This window comes from Narcine bancroftii, chromosome 13 (assembly GCF_036971445.1).
Source record: "Narcine bancroftii isolate sNarBan1 chromosome 13, sNarBan1.hap1, whole genome shotgun sequence".
Taxonomy (NCBI): domain Eukaryota; kingdom Metazoa; phylum Chordata; class Chondrichthyes; order Torpediniformes; family Narcinidae; genus Narcine; species Narcine bancroftii.
Genome location: NC_091481.1, coordinates 7851777 through 7869885, shown reverse-complemented (window position 1 = coordinate 7869885; position 18109 = coordinate 7851777). Strand labels below are relative to the sequence as shown.

Below are 18109 nucleotides of genomic sequence, written 5' to 3'. Positions count from 1 at the left end.
AAGTTTAAAACTGGTATCTTCTTTGGCTTGGCTTCGTGGACGAAGATTTATGGAGGGGGTAAAATTCCACGTCAGCTGCAGGCTCGTTTGTGGCTGACAAGTCCGATGCGGGACAGGCAGACACAGTTGTAGCGGTTGCAAGGGAAAAGTGGTTGGTTGGGGTTGGGTGTTGGGTTTTTCCTCCTTGTCTTTTGTCAGTGAGGTGGGCTCTGCGGTCTTCTTCAAAGGAGGTTGCTGCCCGCCAAACTGAGGCGCCAAGATGCACGGTTTGAGGCGTTATCAGCCCACTGGCGGTGGTCAATGTGGCAGGCACCAAGAGATTTCTTTAGGCAGTCCTTGTACCTTTTCTTTGGTGAACCTCTGTCACGGTGGCCAGTGGAGAGCTCGCCATATAACACGATCTTGGGAAGGCGATGGTCCTCCATTCTGGAGACGTGACCCACCCAGCGCAGCTGGATCTTCAGCAGCGTGGACTCGATGCTGTCGACCTCTGCCATCTCGAGTACTTCGACGTTAGGGATGAAAGCGCTCCAATGGATGTTGAGGATGGAGCGGAGACAACGCTGGTGGAAGCGTTCTAGGAGCCGTAGGTGATGCCGGTAGAGGACCCATGATTCGGAGCCGAACAGGAGTGTGGGTATGACAACGGCTCTGTATACGCTTATCTTTGTGAGGTTTTTCAGTTGGTTGTTTTTCGAGACTCTTTTGTGTAGTCTTCCAAAGGCGCTATTTGCCTTGGCGAGTCTGTTGTCTATCTCATTGTCGATCCTTGCATCTGATGAAATGGTGCAGCCGAGATAGGTAAACTGGTTGACCGTTTTGAGTTTTGTGTGCCCGATGGAGATGTGGGGGGGCTGGTAGTCATGGTGGGGAGCTGGCTGATGGAGGACCTCAGTTTTCTTCAGGCTGACTTCCAGGCCAAACATTTTGGCAGTTTCCGCAAAGCAGGACGTCAAGCGCTGAAGAGCTGGCTCCGAATGGGCAACGAAAGCGGCATCGTCTGCAAAGAGTAGTTCACGGACAAGTTTCTCTTGTGTCTTGGTGTGAGCTTGCAGGCGCCTCAGATTGAAGAGACTGCCATCCGTGCGGTACCGGATGTAAACAGCGTCTTCATTGTTGAGGTCTTTCATGGCTTGGTTCAGCATCATGCTGAAGAAGATTGAAAAGAGGGTTGGTGCGAGAACACAGCCTTGCTTCACGCCATTGTTAATGGAGAAGGGTTCAGAGAGCTCATTGCTGTATCTGACCCGACCTTGTTGGTTTTCGTGCAGTTGGATAATCATGTTGAGGAACTTTGGGGGGCATCCGATGCGCTCTAGTATTTGCCAAAGCCCTTTCCTGCTCACGGTGTCGAAGGCTTTGGTGAGATCATGGAAAATAATTGGTAAAAAATACAAAAGTTTAAAACTGGTATACCTCGCCATTAATTCACCAAACACACAACACGCAGTCTCAATCAACTGGAAAAGTCACATCCGGCATCTACCAATCTCCATTGGTGCCAGATACTAGGGGTTGTACTGTATTTCAGAAAAAAATGGTGTGTGAAATTGAGGGCTGACCTATTACAATTATGTTTGCATCTCTGGCACCTTGGAAGTTGCTTCATTTTTTGGCATGCCATGTCTTAGGGAGGACTTGATTTCTCTCTGCTTTGCTTCCTTTCTTGGGCGGCTGGTTTTAAACTGTTAAAAGTAAAATAATTATCCTCATTTTCATGTGGCAAGCATACAGTCTGAATATTGCTACTATTCACTTCAATAGAGTGAAATTTCAGAAGCAGGGAGAACTTCCATCTGATACTAGTGTGGGAACCACTCTACTTAGTCATTAAGAATGAACATCCTTCTCCTCCAGTTCTGGCAATGAGACATTCCAAAATCTTTTCACTAACTTTTTCCACAAATGAATTTTAAAAATGAAAAATGCTGGAAATATTCAACAGGTCAGACAGTATCCTGGAAAGAGGCACAGAGTTAATGTTGCAGGTCCAAGATCTGTGATCTCCTCCACATTAGAGAAACCCAACAGATATTGGATGATCATTTTGCTGAGTGTATGTATTCAGTTTAGAGGAGACCCTGAACTTCTGGTTGCCTGCCACTTTAATTCTCTATCTCACTCCCACTGACAGAGACCATGAGCCTCAATGCAAGCTGAGGGAACGACAGAGGACAACTCTAGGACTCTTCGGCTCAGTGATTCTATGAACGCCTCATCTTGCCTCTGGGCATCTCCAGCTTCAATATTGAATTTTCCCACTTTAGTTAACTCGCTCTTTCTATTTGCACCAGAACTGGTCACTTCTACTGGTTACCTACCCATCTGTGAGTCTGTCTCAATTTTTCTCCCTTTCCCAATTAGTGTCGATGACCTGCTGAACAAATTCCATGCTATTAATAACAGAATTCAAAAACAAAGAACCCTAACATGCTTCTATCTGCTATATTTTTTGAATATTTTAGTCAACATATACAAGGTAATAATAACAAAAAATAATAAATCACAATATTACAATGTTAACAGATATATGCTAATAATATCTAAGAGGAAAAAAAAACTAAAAAGAAACTAAACTAACCTAATCTAATCCCATAACTAAAATAGATAATAACATGCTGCATATTGATTTGAATAGCATCAGATCACACTCAAGGATCCCAAAAATATTAAGTTATTATCATTCAGAGAAAACTTCACTGGTCAGCAGCGCAGACGTCAGGCCTTGATGCCATTTTCAACCAACGAGATTCAGGTTTTTTTTGGATATGAGGCAGTCTACGTTTTAAAATGTAAACTGAAAGATATTCCACATGTGCTGTACTGTATTAAGAACCAAGGATCGTTGGCTTAAAAAAGAGCATAGGGGACAGGAAAATTCATTGAAGCGTTGAAGGGGCCACCATTTTTTTATGAAGATTCTTACATGATGCCTTGAAATATCAGGTGGAAAGAAACAGATATAGCAGGTCTTCCAGGGCTGCTGGACTTTTTCAGGTATGTGTACGAGAAGGATAATGAGGAAAATGTGCTTCTTTGTGAAACTTTCTGAGGGCACATAACTGGGGAAACTTTTAACTGCACCAATAACTACACGATGATGAATTTCATCCCATGCAAAAAGCATTTGTGCGTGTGCACAGATGGAACCTGAGTGAAGAAGATCCGTCCTTGGCCAAACCTGCTGTGTGTTACCTATTACCATTTCCACGACTTGCACGTGCGAGGCTGGACTTGCGTATGATGCAGCAACGAAAACAAAATACAGAATCCAACTTGATGCCACTCTTGACATAAGGATAAAGCTATCTAACATTGTGCCCAACAAAGAGGATCTATGAGGACTAGAAACAATTCTCATCATCCCATTAAATGTAAATTAGAGACAACAAATGATTTCATCATGGAGAATGGCGAGTTTATTTTCTTTCTTTCTATGCTTGTGTATATACCAGGTCTTTTAAACTGTAATTGACAACTGGGGTTTCCCGATTTCCAAATGCTTCCCAAAAGGGTTTCACGAGCTAAAAGACTTGGTTAAGTTCTGTGCTATTCTATATGCAAGAGGCATCACGCTATGTCTTATTAAATTTCAGAGTTCTGGCAACGACAAAGAAGGAATCATCTTCCTACTTGACAAGGAGAAAAAATTGGAGGAAGATTCCAAAGCCAACTTATCTACAGAGTCCAAAATTAGCAGCTAAACCAAGTAATGGCAGAACAGGATAAAAAAAAGATTTGAAGTATTAGTATAGGATCCGTTTTCTCTGGGAATGAATATGCATATTGTCTAACTTTAGTGAAAACACACAGAAATGCTGGAGGAACTCAACCAATCTTCACAATCCATAGAATATTACCGATGTTTCAGGCCTGAAACAAGGTACAAGCAAAATGCAGGCAGGTGTCTGAATTAAAGACTGTGAGGGAGAGGAATCCAAACCAACAGACAAAAGATGTTAAGTGGATACCAGAGGAAAGGTGAGACAGAAGGAAAAGGGAAGAGAGAGAAAACTACCTGTACAGAGGGAAGAAGATGGGGAATGGGGATTAACAGAAACCAGAGAAGTTAATGTTAATGCCATCCGGTTGCAGGGTGCCCAGTTGCAAAATGAGGTGTGGTTCCTCCAATTTGCAGGTGGTCTCAGTCTGGCAGTGCATGAGCCCATGGGCTGACATGTCAGCTATTGAAATAAATGTACAAAATTTCTGGATAACCTCACCAGATCCCTCAGCTTGACGAATCTTGACAAAGGGAGGCCCAAAACATTGGTTTATATATCTTTGCTTGCTATAGACCCTGCAGGATCCTGCTGAATTTCTCCAGCAATTTTGTGAAATTACTTCATGTTATTAAGTGGGTGTTGCCATTACTGCAAGTGAGGAATGCAGAGCAATATTGCTGGAGGATGCAACTCACTGGAGAAAGGATTTATGAGCATCTAGTGAAGGCTGGGGAATTTTAGTTCCTAGTGAAGGTTAACTGGCTTGGTTGTTTTCTTTGCAAAGGCAAAAGTTAAGGAAAATTTTAATTTGATTGTATTGTTACAAGCCAACAGCAATAGATTTTCACCAAGACAAATGGTTACTTAAACAAAAATGGCTTTTAATTATCTTTAAACATGAAAACAGGATCACACTTTAACATCACTATTAACTTAACTAACCTAACTTAACCCCCTTCTAATTCTCAGCACATGCGCATGTAATGTGTGTGTAAGTTCAGAAAGGTTCTTTGATTCACAGTCCAATCTCACTTCTCATTCTTCCAAGTTTACTGGTTGCAAGCAATTCTTATACTGTGCGCATAATTTAACATTTATGAAGTTCACCAAGCTTTGGTGCTTGAAAGGTGAATGGTTTTTGCTAAGGAAGGTTCTTGTTGGTTTTCCGAGAGAGAGATTTGTTGTTCCTGGACAAAATCCGACCCCTTTTAATCAGCCACGTCAGTGTCTTTCCGAAGAAACTTGCTCCATCAGGGTTTTCTTTCAGGTCACCACAGGGTTCCTTTTTGTTTCCCTTATTTCAAGTGAAATGTTAGGCAGCCAGTTCTCTCCTCTTGCATGAACCACAAGGGGTTTGACAAGGCTGAACTAAGCACACACAATCTGTCTTCCAAATGGGGTTTTTCCACAAGCTTTTCAGCTTCTCCTATTCCAGTCCCAGCTGCCATTGCTGACTGTAACCCTGCAGAACTGAGCTCTCTCTCTCTCTCAGAGAAAAAACTGTTCATCTCTCTCTGCTTGCAAACCACATGACCCTCTTAGATCAGCAAGCTGCACTCAGACAGTCTACGGCTCCAAACTGCTCCTGCGATCTCTTTCATCTGTTGCTTTTCAAAACAACAATCCATTAGTGAAGTCTTTTGGGCACTCCCCAAAGTTTTTGCATAGGCCCCCAGGAGCCGCCCTGTCTGGCTTGAGCCAGTATTTTAAATGAGATCTGTTTTGAAGTGTTTGTATGCGACCTACACTAAAAAAATCTCCCCAATTTATCTCCCAAAAACATATCTATACACAAAACGAACACAACATAACCTGTCACAGGATACAATAAAGAGAGGTTTACATAGAATGAAAAAGAGGGATCTTAGCAAAGGAAATGTATAAAGTAATTGGTGGAAAAGTTTGAGGAAAATTGTAGAATTTTATTTTTTTTTAACCTTGTTATTGTCAGGGATTTGGAAATTATTGCCTGAAACTGTGATGAGGCAAAATCACTCAGTGTTTTAAAAAATAAATCTGGATGAGCATTTGATGCATTTGCAGCCCAAACTTGGAAATTGATTTGCCTTTTGCAACTCTTTTGCATCAGGCCACCTCTTGTACTGATTCCAAGAAGAATAGGTGATTTCAGCTACATGAAGGATGTTCCAAATGGTAATATCCACCAGATGATGTGAAATTAGCACAACTTCCTGATCCTTTCTACATAGGCATAGTAGCTATAACTCAGTCCACAAGGAAATCTGGAGCCACACGAAAGGTTAAATCCAGTAATTCCATGTTTTCTGGGGCAAGGTATATTAAGGAGTCTATATAAGGCCTTTTTACACTAAACAGCTGCGTTATTGCCATATACATGACCTGCCTCTGGAAGCCGGCTTGCTTGTTCAGGCAGAACAAAAGAAAAACTGGCTCCATGTGTCCTTTTACACAGCAAACCAAGTTACCGAAGCAAAAGAGGTGAGATGTGTTGCTCGCCGCCTCGTGTGGCATTGTGTTGAGGAAAGAATTGCAATCACATGTAGCTTTTAGTAACACACAATAATTATAGAAGACCATGGGAAAATGTTAACGGGAATAAAACACACACACACACACAATTTATAAAGGGGCGTGGGAAAATGTTAAACAGTACAGTAATTGTGTACTGTTTAACATTTTCCCATACTCTTTTATAAATTGTATGTGTGTATTTTATTCCTGTAACATTTTCCCATGCTCCTTTATAAATTCTTACTGCTGAGGCTACCTACCTCAGTTGATTGAAGATGGGTAAGTCTAGACCCCCCCCCCCAATCTGCCTTTGATGCTCGAAAGTCGGATAAAACCCGGCTATCAAGCACTGTGTAAAAGGGGCTCCTGTGTCAAACATTGGACAACAACTGTGCAGTGCCAGCTCTTCACATACATTCTCTGAGTATAAAACTGTTGATTTATCCCAAAAATTAAATAGAAGAAGCAGGCATAGGTCATAGCTAAAAATCCCCAGTCACCTGCAATGCCAAACAACTAATAAAGGCTATGTAAAGACAGGAATGCATCAATGTTCAAAACAATATTGACCAACAAATCAATATCATTTCATAAAAGTGAGCCAGTCGAACCAGAACGAGTTCCTAATTTTGTTTTCAGTCAATGAGATAGACAAGGCGAGAGTGGAACAGTTGGCAGAATCACTCCAGTGACCTGGGTTCAACCCTGATCTCGGTTCTGTGTGGTGTTGGCACAATCCTGTGTGAATGCATGGGTTTCTCCCAATTGCTCCAATGCCCTTCTGTAGCTTAGATATGTGGAATGTAGGTTAATTGTCCACTCTAAGTTACACCTATGGGGGGGGGGGGGTGGAGGGGAAGAAGGTTGGAGTTTACAGGAACATGGGGTAAAATTTAAAAAAAGATAGGATTTGGGTACATGGATGATTGATAGTTGGTGCAGACTTGATTGGTCAAAGGGTTTGTTTCCAAGCTGGCTGCCTCAATTAGCCCATGATGTTCCAATTCTGCCATCACTCAACCACCTACACTACTGTGTACCATGGGATGAAGGCACTGCTGACGAGGCAAGCACTTGTGACCCATCCTGCACGTCTTTAGTGATAGGTAGTGAATGCTGAACTGCCACAGTCAGTGTAATAGTGTCTTTAATACTTATTTTGATGTTGCAGAAGATGCTTGAGTACAAAATGGCTGTGAAAAACACATCTCGGTAAACACCTGGCTGGATGAGTGATATGTCAGTACTATGTGCACATCTCTTCTCTTGTCTCCATGCCTCACTTAACACTCAGGCTGACCAATGGAGAACTTGGCATTGTTACAGTAAAAATAAAAATCTGGAGAAACTCAGCAGGTCAAACAGTGTCCTTAATGTCGCAAAGATGAAGATCCATAACTAACATGTCAGGCTTGAGCCCTTCATCAAAGTGTAAGTAAAATGTAGGCAGGTGCCCAATTCCAGGCACCCACCTACATTTTCCTCATACTGTGATGAAGGGATCAAGCCTGAAACATAGGTGATGTATTTTTATCTTTGCGATATAAAGGGCACTGTTTGACTGGCTGAGTTTCTCCAGCTTGGTGTTTTTACTTCAATCCCCGTGTCTGCAGACTGTCGTGTTTTATTCTTGACATTGTTACAGCTCTTTGCAACTAAAGAAGAAAGTCCGCAGATGTGTGTAGACATACTTGCAGCAACCACAGGAAGTAACGGTAACCGATATTTCAGGCCTAGGCCCTTTGTCAGGTATCAGGTACCTGAAACATCCCATGGATGTTGCGTGACCTACTGAGTTTCTCCTGCGTGTTATGTATTCAGCCCTTTACAGTGATGTTTGTAAGTTAGCTGCAGATATTGCAGCTCCTTTGGATCTCCTCATAATGTAGGAATAAAGATACTGCATGAGTGTGTGGGTACAGAATGGGTTGATGAGCCTTCCATCTCCCTTCCTCTTCCATAAATCGCATAAAAGGTTTCCCCGCAGATTCCTCTTAAGTCTTCCCTTCCCCCAGTCTTAAACTAATGCCCTCTGCTTACCGATTCCCCTACTCTGGATGAAAGACTCACCAATTTATTCCCCTTATGATTTTGTACAGCTCGTTGTGATCACCCCTCATCCTCTGCGCTCCAAGGAATAAAACCCCAGCTTGCTCAACATGTTCAAGTCCCCAGGTCCTGGCAGCATCCTTGTATATCTTCTCTGCACCCTCTCCAGCTTGAGAACATCTTTCCTGTACCATGGCAACCAAAACTGAACGCAATACTCAAATAGGGCCTCACCAAATACTCAGTGCTCTCGCTGATGAAGGCCAATGTGCCGAAAGCCTTTTCAACGACTATCTCCTGTGATGCTACTTTCAAGGTACAATGTGCCATAGCTCCAAGTTCCTCTGCTCTACAGCATTCACCAGATCCCTGATATTCTTACAGGGATTGTTCCTGACTCACCAGTGGGCAATGCTTCATCAGGCTCCCTCCCCTCACCCCCCCCCCCCCCCCCCACTGCTCCCAATCTCTCTGATCCACCTCAGTTCAGGGTAAGTTGGGGGATGGGCCACTGTATTCTAACTAAAGAATAATGATCATGGTAATGTGTTTCTTGTCATACACATAAGTACAATGAACATGTATTGTCATAACTTATCAAGGGCTGCACGGTTAGTGTAGTGTTTATTGCAGCTCCAGTGAACCAGGTTCGAATCTGGGACGCCCGTAAGGAATTTGTACACTCTCCCCACGTCTGCATGGGTTTCCTCTGAGCTCTAGTTTCCTCCCACCATCCAAAACATTGTGGGGCTGTAGGTTAATTTTGGTGTAATTGGGCGGCAAGGTATTAAATGGCCAGAATCGGCTTCTACTGTGTTGTAAATAATATTTAAAATGTAAACTTGGTCATTAGAAACACTCAGAAGACAAAGCTGATCATTCAGCCAAAATCAAAGAAGACTAAAAGTAAACTACCAAATGAATAAGTTTAAGGAACTTATCAGAAGGCTGATATAAATGTTATCATTGAGTTCTACATGGTAGATGCCGATTTCATTTTTTCAGTGGTAGAGGTCAGCTATTTCTCAATAAGATTGAATGCAATCAGAATCAAAGTTTGTTGTCATGAACATGTCACAAAATTCAGTTTTGTGGCAGCGTTGCAGATGCAAAGATTGGTATAAAATGCATGTTTTTTAAATTAGTTCAAAAGAAGAGAAAGTGAGGTAGGGCCTGCGGTTCATGGTCTGTTCTGAAATCTTACGGCAGAGGGGAAGAAGCTGTCCTTGTGTCACTGGGTGCTCGTCTTCAGGCTCCTGTACTTCCTTCCTGATGGTAGCAGTGTGAAAAGGGCACGGCCTGGGTGGTGGGAGGTCCTTGAGGATAGAAGCTGCTTTCTTAAGACATAAGGCAATGGGAGAGCTGACAGAAAAAGTGTGAGCAGAGTTTTCTCTCAAAGCTGAACGTGTCTTTTTACTGGAAAATCATCTTTATTCGACAATTTGGACTTACAAATTCATGGAGTTCCTTTTTCTGTTGATCTTAAATGAGTAAAATCAGAGTGCCCCTGGTTCTCAAAGTTGTTGTCGAAGGTGCCCTCGGAATGTAATTCAGGAAGCTTGATCCCTTCACTTTGACAACCTACCTGATCCTAGTCCTGACTTGCAATGCACTGGACTCTCATTGATTTGGGAAGCAGTTCCCAAGTGACCTCTGAAAACCAAGAAGACCAAAGAAAAGGCAAGTTAAATATAAAAGCAAGAAAAAAAAAGCTAAAGCCTTTAGAATTTGAAATATAACTAAAATCAGCCAGAGCTGAAACGTAAAACTTTTTTTGTTTTGGTTTGTTTATCAAAATAAAAATACTATTGCAGAAAAAGTTTAGAGATGGTAGCATTACTTGACAATATTAAAGAGGAACCTAGCATAATAATTAAATGATTGGACGAGCATTGCTAGGGACTAAACTACTCATCCAATTCCACCATATCATCTTGGAAATTTAACTCCAGTAAATTAAAATAAATCTGGAATAGCAATGTTAGTATTGATCGGCATGAAAAACTATCAGATTAACCCCATTTAATTCACTGATCTTCTGTGGAGAAAGGATGTTTATGTGTGGGTTCATAATGGTTAATAGAATCATAGAATTTTACAGCATGTAAACTGGCCCTTTGACCTGACTTGTCCACACACACCAAGTTGCCTTCCTGAGCTAATCCATTTGCTTGCATTTGACCAAGTCCCTCTGAACTATTTCTATCCACTTATCTGTCTAAATATAATTTAAATATTGTAATTCTATCCGTTTCCTCCGACAGGTCTTTCCATTTGCTGTCTACCCTACACGAGAAAGAAATTGCCTCTCAGGGGCCTTATAAAACTTTCCCCTCTTACTGTAAATCAATGTCCTTTCATTTTAGATTCCCCTACTCTGTAAAAAAGACAGTGACCATTCTGCCTTATCTATTTTATATACCTCCATAAGGTCCCCATTCCTCTGCTCCAGGGAGAAAAGCCTCCACCTGTCCAGTTCCTCCTGATCACTCAAGCCTTCCAATCCTGGTAATGTCCTTTTGAAACTTTTCTAGCTTAATTCCATCCTTCCTGCACTACAACTTCAAAAGGCGTACTGCAGGCGTAGGTTAATTGGATGTAATTGGGCGGCATGGGCTCAGGGACGAAAGGGCCCGTTACTGTGCTGTATGTCTAAACAAAAAAACAATACTCCAAATGCAGTCTTACCAATGACCTATACAGCTGTAAAATTAAAACTCAACTCAGTGCCTTGACCAATGAGGGCAAGTGGGCTAATGAGTTCTTCACACCCTATCTCCCTATGTTACCTCTTTCAGTAGCACTTACTGTACCTGTACCCCTTATATGTTCCAGGAATCTGTGAAATCCCACACTGGTTTATTAACCTACCAAAACATAACACTTTGCACTTGTGTGTGTTAAATTTCATCTGCCATTGCTCAGTCCACTTTCAGTATAGGCACTTATAATTGGAACATTGATATTTTGTTGCATTTTGGATTTCTGTGTATTTGTGTACGTGCCCATATCTGACTTTTCTTTTGTCCTGTTTCAGGTTTGAAACCCTGGTCATTTGAACAACCAGGGAGAGAAACAAGTTTCCAAACCCTCTTGTGGGAACCTTTGATAGGAAGTGATTTCAAGAAGTGCAAGTACATAGCTTCAGGCAAGGGGGATCTTAAGCATGATCTGTTTTCTCACTAAATTATTTTATTTTGTCAGAAATAAGGATCAGTTTGATATTAGATATTTGAAGAAACTGAGAAATGTTCATTAATGGGCAAGTTAGAGACACCTATTTGAGCCATACTGGGTATGTGTGGACGAATTGTAGCTACAGGGTTGTCTTGATTTGAATGGTGACCTTTGCACAGTTATTGTGCAGCCCATGCCTTTCACCATCTGATTTCTGTCTGGGTTGGTGGAAGGAACCTACATGAAAGAGCAGGGTAGGTCCAAAGCACTTTCTAGTGCACAGTGAGGAGCAAAATTGAGGTTGATCAACAGAGCTACCTCCACCTGACCCAACTGGGGTGACTTGAACTTCAAAATTCCCAGTCCTCCATCAGCAATCCCCCCCCTGCTCTTGCTGAACAGAAATATTGCAATAAGTCAAGACATTAGATGAACCGCCACAGATTGTAAGGAATTAGCTGAGACAGGACTTTGTTCTCAGGGTCAAAATATGATGTGTTTGATTATGATAAACCATTCATAATGACAGGTAGTGAATAATGTCCACTTCTTAGGTAATGCCCAATTTTATGTTTATGTCCAATATTATGTAAATTTGACAGTTTGCACATTCTGTACCATTTTATGTAAACGTATCTGTACGTCTGTGTGTGTGTGTGAATATATATCTATATATATCTATATATATATAGATATATATACGCACATACAATGGGTGGGTGTATATAAATATTGGTACATGGACATAGATAATGGAGAATTTTTACTATTTATATCTTTGTACACAAAAATTATTTGATTGATGTACATAAAACACCTAATTGTCAATGTTGCTGTATACTTTATACTTTCAAATAGCTTCTGTATTGTAACTATTGCATTTGTTTGCAGTGTATAAATTTTAAATTAAGCAACTTTCATTTTTGTTGCCTAATTTTATCCATGAATTCACTTTGAACATTGTTTAGCTCATTGTTCTAAATGATTGAGATTATATTACTTTGTGCAATAAACTGGGAGTCCTAAAATAAAAACATCCACATTCTGAAAATACATCATAGCGAGTATAATATGGAATGAAAAATATGTTTGTGCCTTGTTTGATGTCTGGATAATGTGAACTATTTTGTAACTGCGTAAGAATACACCCTTCTCACTGTAATAACTGTAGTGTACCACTGTGGGCTGTATGTATATGTATATGAGAGTGTGTGAATAGTTTCCTGAGATAGTGGAAGGTATCAGTAAGTAAAGTCTCTTTTGTTATTTGAATCTTGCATCTCTAAATTATTTAAGAAGCCTCCCAAGTAACACAGAGACATAACATGGTGGCAGTGGTATAAAAGAGCAAGAATAAAGCCATACAATTGATTGTAAGTCACTGAAATACAAAAGGGAAGAGAAAAAACATTACTGAAAAAATGACTGGAGCAACAGCCATTCACCCAGTGATGAAGACATTGCTGAATCATTTAAAAAGTTTCAGCAGGTGTAATTTTGCATTCAAAAGCTATTTTAAAAATGCAACAGCAGCGGAGAAGGTCAGTTCTATCCTTCTCTGGACCGGGGAGCGAGGCCTTGACTTATTTAATAGCTGGGAGCTTAACAGAGGTGCTGAAAAATGATACAGAGCAGATATTTGCCAAGTTTGCTTCTCACCTTGAACTCAGGTCTAATCATGGAATGAAACACTAAATTTCAAGGTTTAATGCAAGAGACTGATGAAATTGTTGATAACTTCCTCACTAGACAAAAAAAAATGCTGCAAAATGCAGATTTAAGGATATAGAGTAAAAATTAGCTGATCAACTAATATGGGGGTGTGCCCATCCCGAAGCTGGCCAAAGCTGTTGACACAGCCAGAGCCTTTGAAGGATGCAAATGAAATCCCGATTTATGCAGACCCACCCACAGCAAAGAGAAGGAAGGGTTGATGCTCTAAAGAACACAATCAGAAAAGTGCATATCCCCCAGGTCCTGCAGGAAGTGCGCCAGACAACACCCCTTCGATGACTGAAACAAATGCCTCGCATACGGTTCCGAATGTAGAGCCCGTGGTAAAGCAAACCACTGGGCGAAGATGTGCAAGTCTGGGATGAAGAAAACAGTAATACCATTGAAGAAAAAAGACAAGGAGAAGATCCACCACATAAAGGGAAACAACAATGAGGACCCCGACACCCAGATACTGGACATGGAATCCATACAACTTCACGAGATATCGGGTGAGATGAAGGATGCAAGTGAGTTGCACACAAGGACCCAAATACAGAGGACAATCCAGAACAAGCCTACGATATTTAACCTAAAGGCAAAGCTGGATACAGGATCACAAAGCAACGTCCTTCCACTCAGACTCTACCGCTAGATGTTCCTAGAGAACAGAATAAAAGGGTATCCAAATGAGTTGGAACCAGCAAATGTCTCATTAACAGCCTATGGTGCACCCATGATCAAACAGCTAGGGAGAGCTAAGATCAATGGCTGCCATAAGGGTAAGAACATCCTTTGTATGTTCTATGTGGTAGACGCAGATGGATCAGCAATTCTAGGTCTGGATAGCAATGGATCTCTGTCAATTATGAGATCCAGACGAAAAAGATATGGCAAAAGTTCAGAAACATGCAACAAAAAGAGGAAATTATTTCCACAGAAGTACCTGCCAGGCCATGGCACACAGTGGGAACAGATTTGTTCACCAAGAATGAAGAGTCATATTTAATAGTACCCTGTTACTACTCTAAGTTTCCATTCATCAAAAGGGTGAAAGACCTGAGAGCATCAACTACCATCTCAGAAATTAGAGCACTCTTTTTTGAGCAAGGAATACCGAGCAAGTAATATGTGCCAATGGAACACAGTTCACATCACAAGAATTCAGAAAGCTGGCTGCAGTGTATGGGTTTGTTATCACTACATCATCCCCATCCTACCCCAAACATCATGTGTTTATTGAAAGACAAGTGCAAACTGTGAAACGCACACTAGTTAAGTGTTGCAAAGCAAAAGAAGATCCATACGTGGCTCTTCTATCATTATGAACAACACCTTTAAGGCTGACATGAAGTCCCCAGCAGAACTTCTAAATGGCAGGAGATCTAAAACAACTCTGCCAAGCCCGCAGAGACACCAAGATCATACGTTGTCGAGACAGACTCTGGCCATCAGCTGAGGAGGAACAGAGTTCACATCCGGCCGACACAAGATGTGATAAAGCAGAAACCTTTAATACCAGCAAAGCCTGCAACATCAATATCAAGTGAGGTATCAAGTGAAGAGACGGCGACCACTAATACCGAAACATCAACACAGCAGTTGTCAGGTGAAGCACCACGAGCTACATCACCTCCACGTGGACCAGCAACACAGAGCCCAAGGGTCGCAGCCAAATCCACAAGATGGCGTAGCAACGTACTGCTGCCAATGCGATAATGATAAGAACTATTTAAAAATAGTTGTGTAAATAAATTAGTGGACAAGTTCAGTTACTTAAGTTACACTGGAAAGAAAGTGATAAAGAGCACTACATTTTTCTTTATCTTGAGAAGGAGCGATGTTATATAATCAGGATTACGTGAACTATTTTATAACCGCATAAGAATACACCCTTCTCACTGTAGTAACTGTAGTACGCCTCTGTGGGACGTATGTATATGAGTGTATGTGATTAGTCTCCAGAGATGGTGGAAGACATCAGTAAGTAAAGCCTCCTTTGTTATTTGAATCTTGCATCTCTAAATTATTTAAGAAGCCTCCCAAGTAACTCAGAGACATAACAATGTCCCTTAAGGAAAGCTTCAAAATGTAGGCAAGTTGGGAGCTTACCAAGAGAGAACAGAACAAAGGGATCTAATGTCTTTGAAAGACTTTTTTTGAAAGTCTTTTTTTTATTCATAAAAATTACCAGTGTGTGTGATACAAAACATTCACATCGGTGTTTTTAGTTCTAGCTGCTTCACTCCATCGTGTAATTAATATTCCTTTACATATATTCCTGAAGCAAACAGTCCATGTTTTTAATACACGGATAATTATTGCTGGATCTCCTAGGTTAGCAGGGAAATTTCTGAGACTGAAGTCATATCAATGATTGTCAACAAGAAAACAATAGGGATTAAAGAGGCCTGATTCACTCAACCTCAAGGATCTTGAATGGATTTAAGCTTGGGGCTGTTTACAGAAAAAAGGACAGATAAGATTATGGAAGGATCTAAAAACAAGTGTAAGAATGTTAAAAGCCAGTGTTACCAGGAGTCAAATATACCGCCAAATGGGCAAAGGAGATCCGGGAGGAATTACAAGTAGCAAAGTGAGACAATTAATCGAGCTCAGTGACCTTGGTTCAGTCCTGACCTCTCGTGTGGATGTTTGCCAGCTCATCCTGTGACAGGTTGGTTTCCTTCCACGGCACAAGGATGTGCAGGTTGGTGGAATCTGGCACAGTCACCGCGAACGGAAGGACCTGTTCCTGAGCTGTACTGATCTATCTTCATAGAGTTGGCAATAGGGAAGAGGGCCCTTTGTCTCAGTGTCTGTGCCAACCAAGTTGCCTTCTTCGAATATTTTTTTCAAAAAATATACATCTTTCTTCTCTTTGGCTTGGGTTCGTGGACGAAGATTTATGGAGGGGTAATGTCCACGTCAGCTGCAGGCTCGTTTGTGGCTGACAAGTCCGATGCGAGACAGGCAGACACGGTTGCAGCGGTTGCAGGGGAAAATTGGTGGGTTGGGGTTGGGTGTTTCCTCCTTTGTCTTTTGTCAGTGAGGTGGGCTCTGCGGTCTTCTTCAAAGGAGGTTGCTGCCCGCCAAACTGTGAGGCGCCAAGATGCACGGTTTGAGGCGAGATCAGCCCACTGGCGGTGGTCAATGTGGCAGGCACCAAGAGATTTCTTTAGGCAGTCCTTGTACCTCTTCTTTGGTGCACCTCTGTCACGGTGGCCAGTGGAGAGCTCGCCATAGAACACGATCTTGGGAAGGCGATGGTCCTCCATTCTGGAGACGTGACCTACCCAGCGCAGTTGGATCTTCAGCAGCGTGGACTCGATGCTGTCGGCCTCTGCCATCTCGAGTACTTCGATGTTAGGGATGAAGTCGCTCCAATGAATGTTGAGGATGGAGCGGAGACAATATACATAGTATAGTAACATTTTAAACTTTTTCTCACAAACACAACAAAAACAAAACAGTCCCTCTCCCCCTTCCAGACATATAGATCCATTCACCATCAGAGCTTACATATATTTTAAGTACATTTGGGAAACTACATTTTGGTATATATAATAGTTACCTTTATACCCTTTACCAAGTTGCCTTCTTGAGCTAGACTTATTTCCCTGTGCTCAGCCCATACTTCTCTAAGTATGTTCTATTCAGGTACCTGTCTAAATGTCTTTAAAAGTTACTATTGTAGCCTCTCCACCTTGTCCTCTGGCAGCCTGTTCCAAGTAGCTATATTTTACTCAATGAATTTCTTGACCGTAACCATTATGCTCCCCCGCCCCCCCCAACCATCAGACTCCTCAACAACAAACTCAATCAGGGTCTCATTTCCGGACACTTCCTTGAGCACTTTATTGATTTTTATAATTCTTTCCATATTGCACAGTCAGTTTGTTTATATTTGTTATCTGTTTACAGTTCTTTATTTGTCTACATGTTATTTACGCAGTGAAGGATTTTTTTGCACTACCAGTAAGGGATAATTCTGCCTCGTCTGCCGGAAAAGAATCTCAGGGTTGTACGTGATGTCATGTATGAACTCTGACAATAAATCTGAAATCTGATCTTACCATTTCAGTAGGAAGTTCTGACGTTTACAGTGTATTACCGCCGTTCCATTTCTATCCCAGTTTTTCTGTACCACACATTTCTTTACATCTTTACTGCTCTGAACTGTGTAAATCTGAAGTCATTCTGAAATGGATGGAGAAAAAATATATGTTGCAAAAAGGATTTTGACAACATTTTGAAATGATTTTAGCTGGTGCAAGTAACAAAGTAAACATCTGATTTTCTGAATAATTTGTTGTTTTTTTTAAATAGCACAAATTAAATACATTCCTAAATTGACCTAGCCTGCCTTCCCTTTCCAATGGACAGGAAAAGGCTAACATTTTGTGTGGGACAGAATACCTGACGGACTACTTGACTTCAGGTCAGCTAGGAAAAAAGGAGAAAAATAAAGAAAAATCAGAAAAATTGCTGCTGAACGTCAAAAGAAAAGACAGGGTGAACAGAAAAAGAAGAGAAGAAAATAAGAAAACTTTAAAGATCCTGAAATGACCCTGTTCATGAGGACAACAGATGAGATATGAATATGTACGCACATGAAACTGGGGGCTATTATTCCAAAAAATGGAAAATGTGGGGAATAAAGAAAGTGTGAAATCTTTTCTGTCTGCTGTACTTTTCTGTTCTTGGAGATTTACAAATGAGATCAACCTGCACTAATGTGCACACCCTGCTGCCTGCTTAAAGCAGTCAGAAGGCATCTTTGTGAAATATTACATGTTCTGTACATGACCACAAAGGAATTTTAATGGCATTCCCTCACTGCAGGGATTAAGGTGGATGAGAAGAAGTATCTGTGGGAATCTTAAGGGAGAGTATTTACAAACCAGGGTACAACTAAGGAGTAACATGCATTATCTCTAGGAATGAATTCA

At 41.3% G+C, this 18109-nt stretch overlaps 1 protein-coding gene across 6 annotated transcripts in view; it reads left to right on the top strand.

Moving 5' to 3' along the window:
• LOC138748414 (uncharacterized) overlaps positions 1-18109 on the top strand; it is a 52330-nt gene that overhangs the window by 33529 nt on the left and 692 nt on the right. For 4 of the 6 annotated variants that reach the window (XR_011348001.1, XM_069908565.1, XM_069908563.1 and 1 more), the window contains 2 exons: positions 3597-3709; positions 11305-11415. Coding sequence is in view for 5 of the 6 variants with exons in the window: in XM_069908565.1 (XP_069764666.1) it covers positions 3597-3709; positions 11305-11415 (224 nt within the window). In the remaining variant the exon portion in view is untranslated. Of the gene's footprint in view, positions 1-3596; positions 3710-11304; positions 11416-17543; positions 17836-18109 lie in introns of those variants that run through there. The other 2 variants (XM_069908566.1, XM_069908567.1) reach the window with 2 other exon arrangements.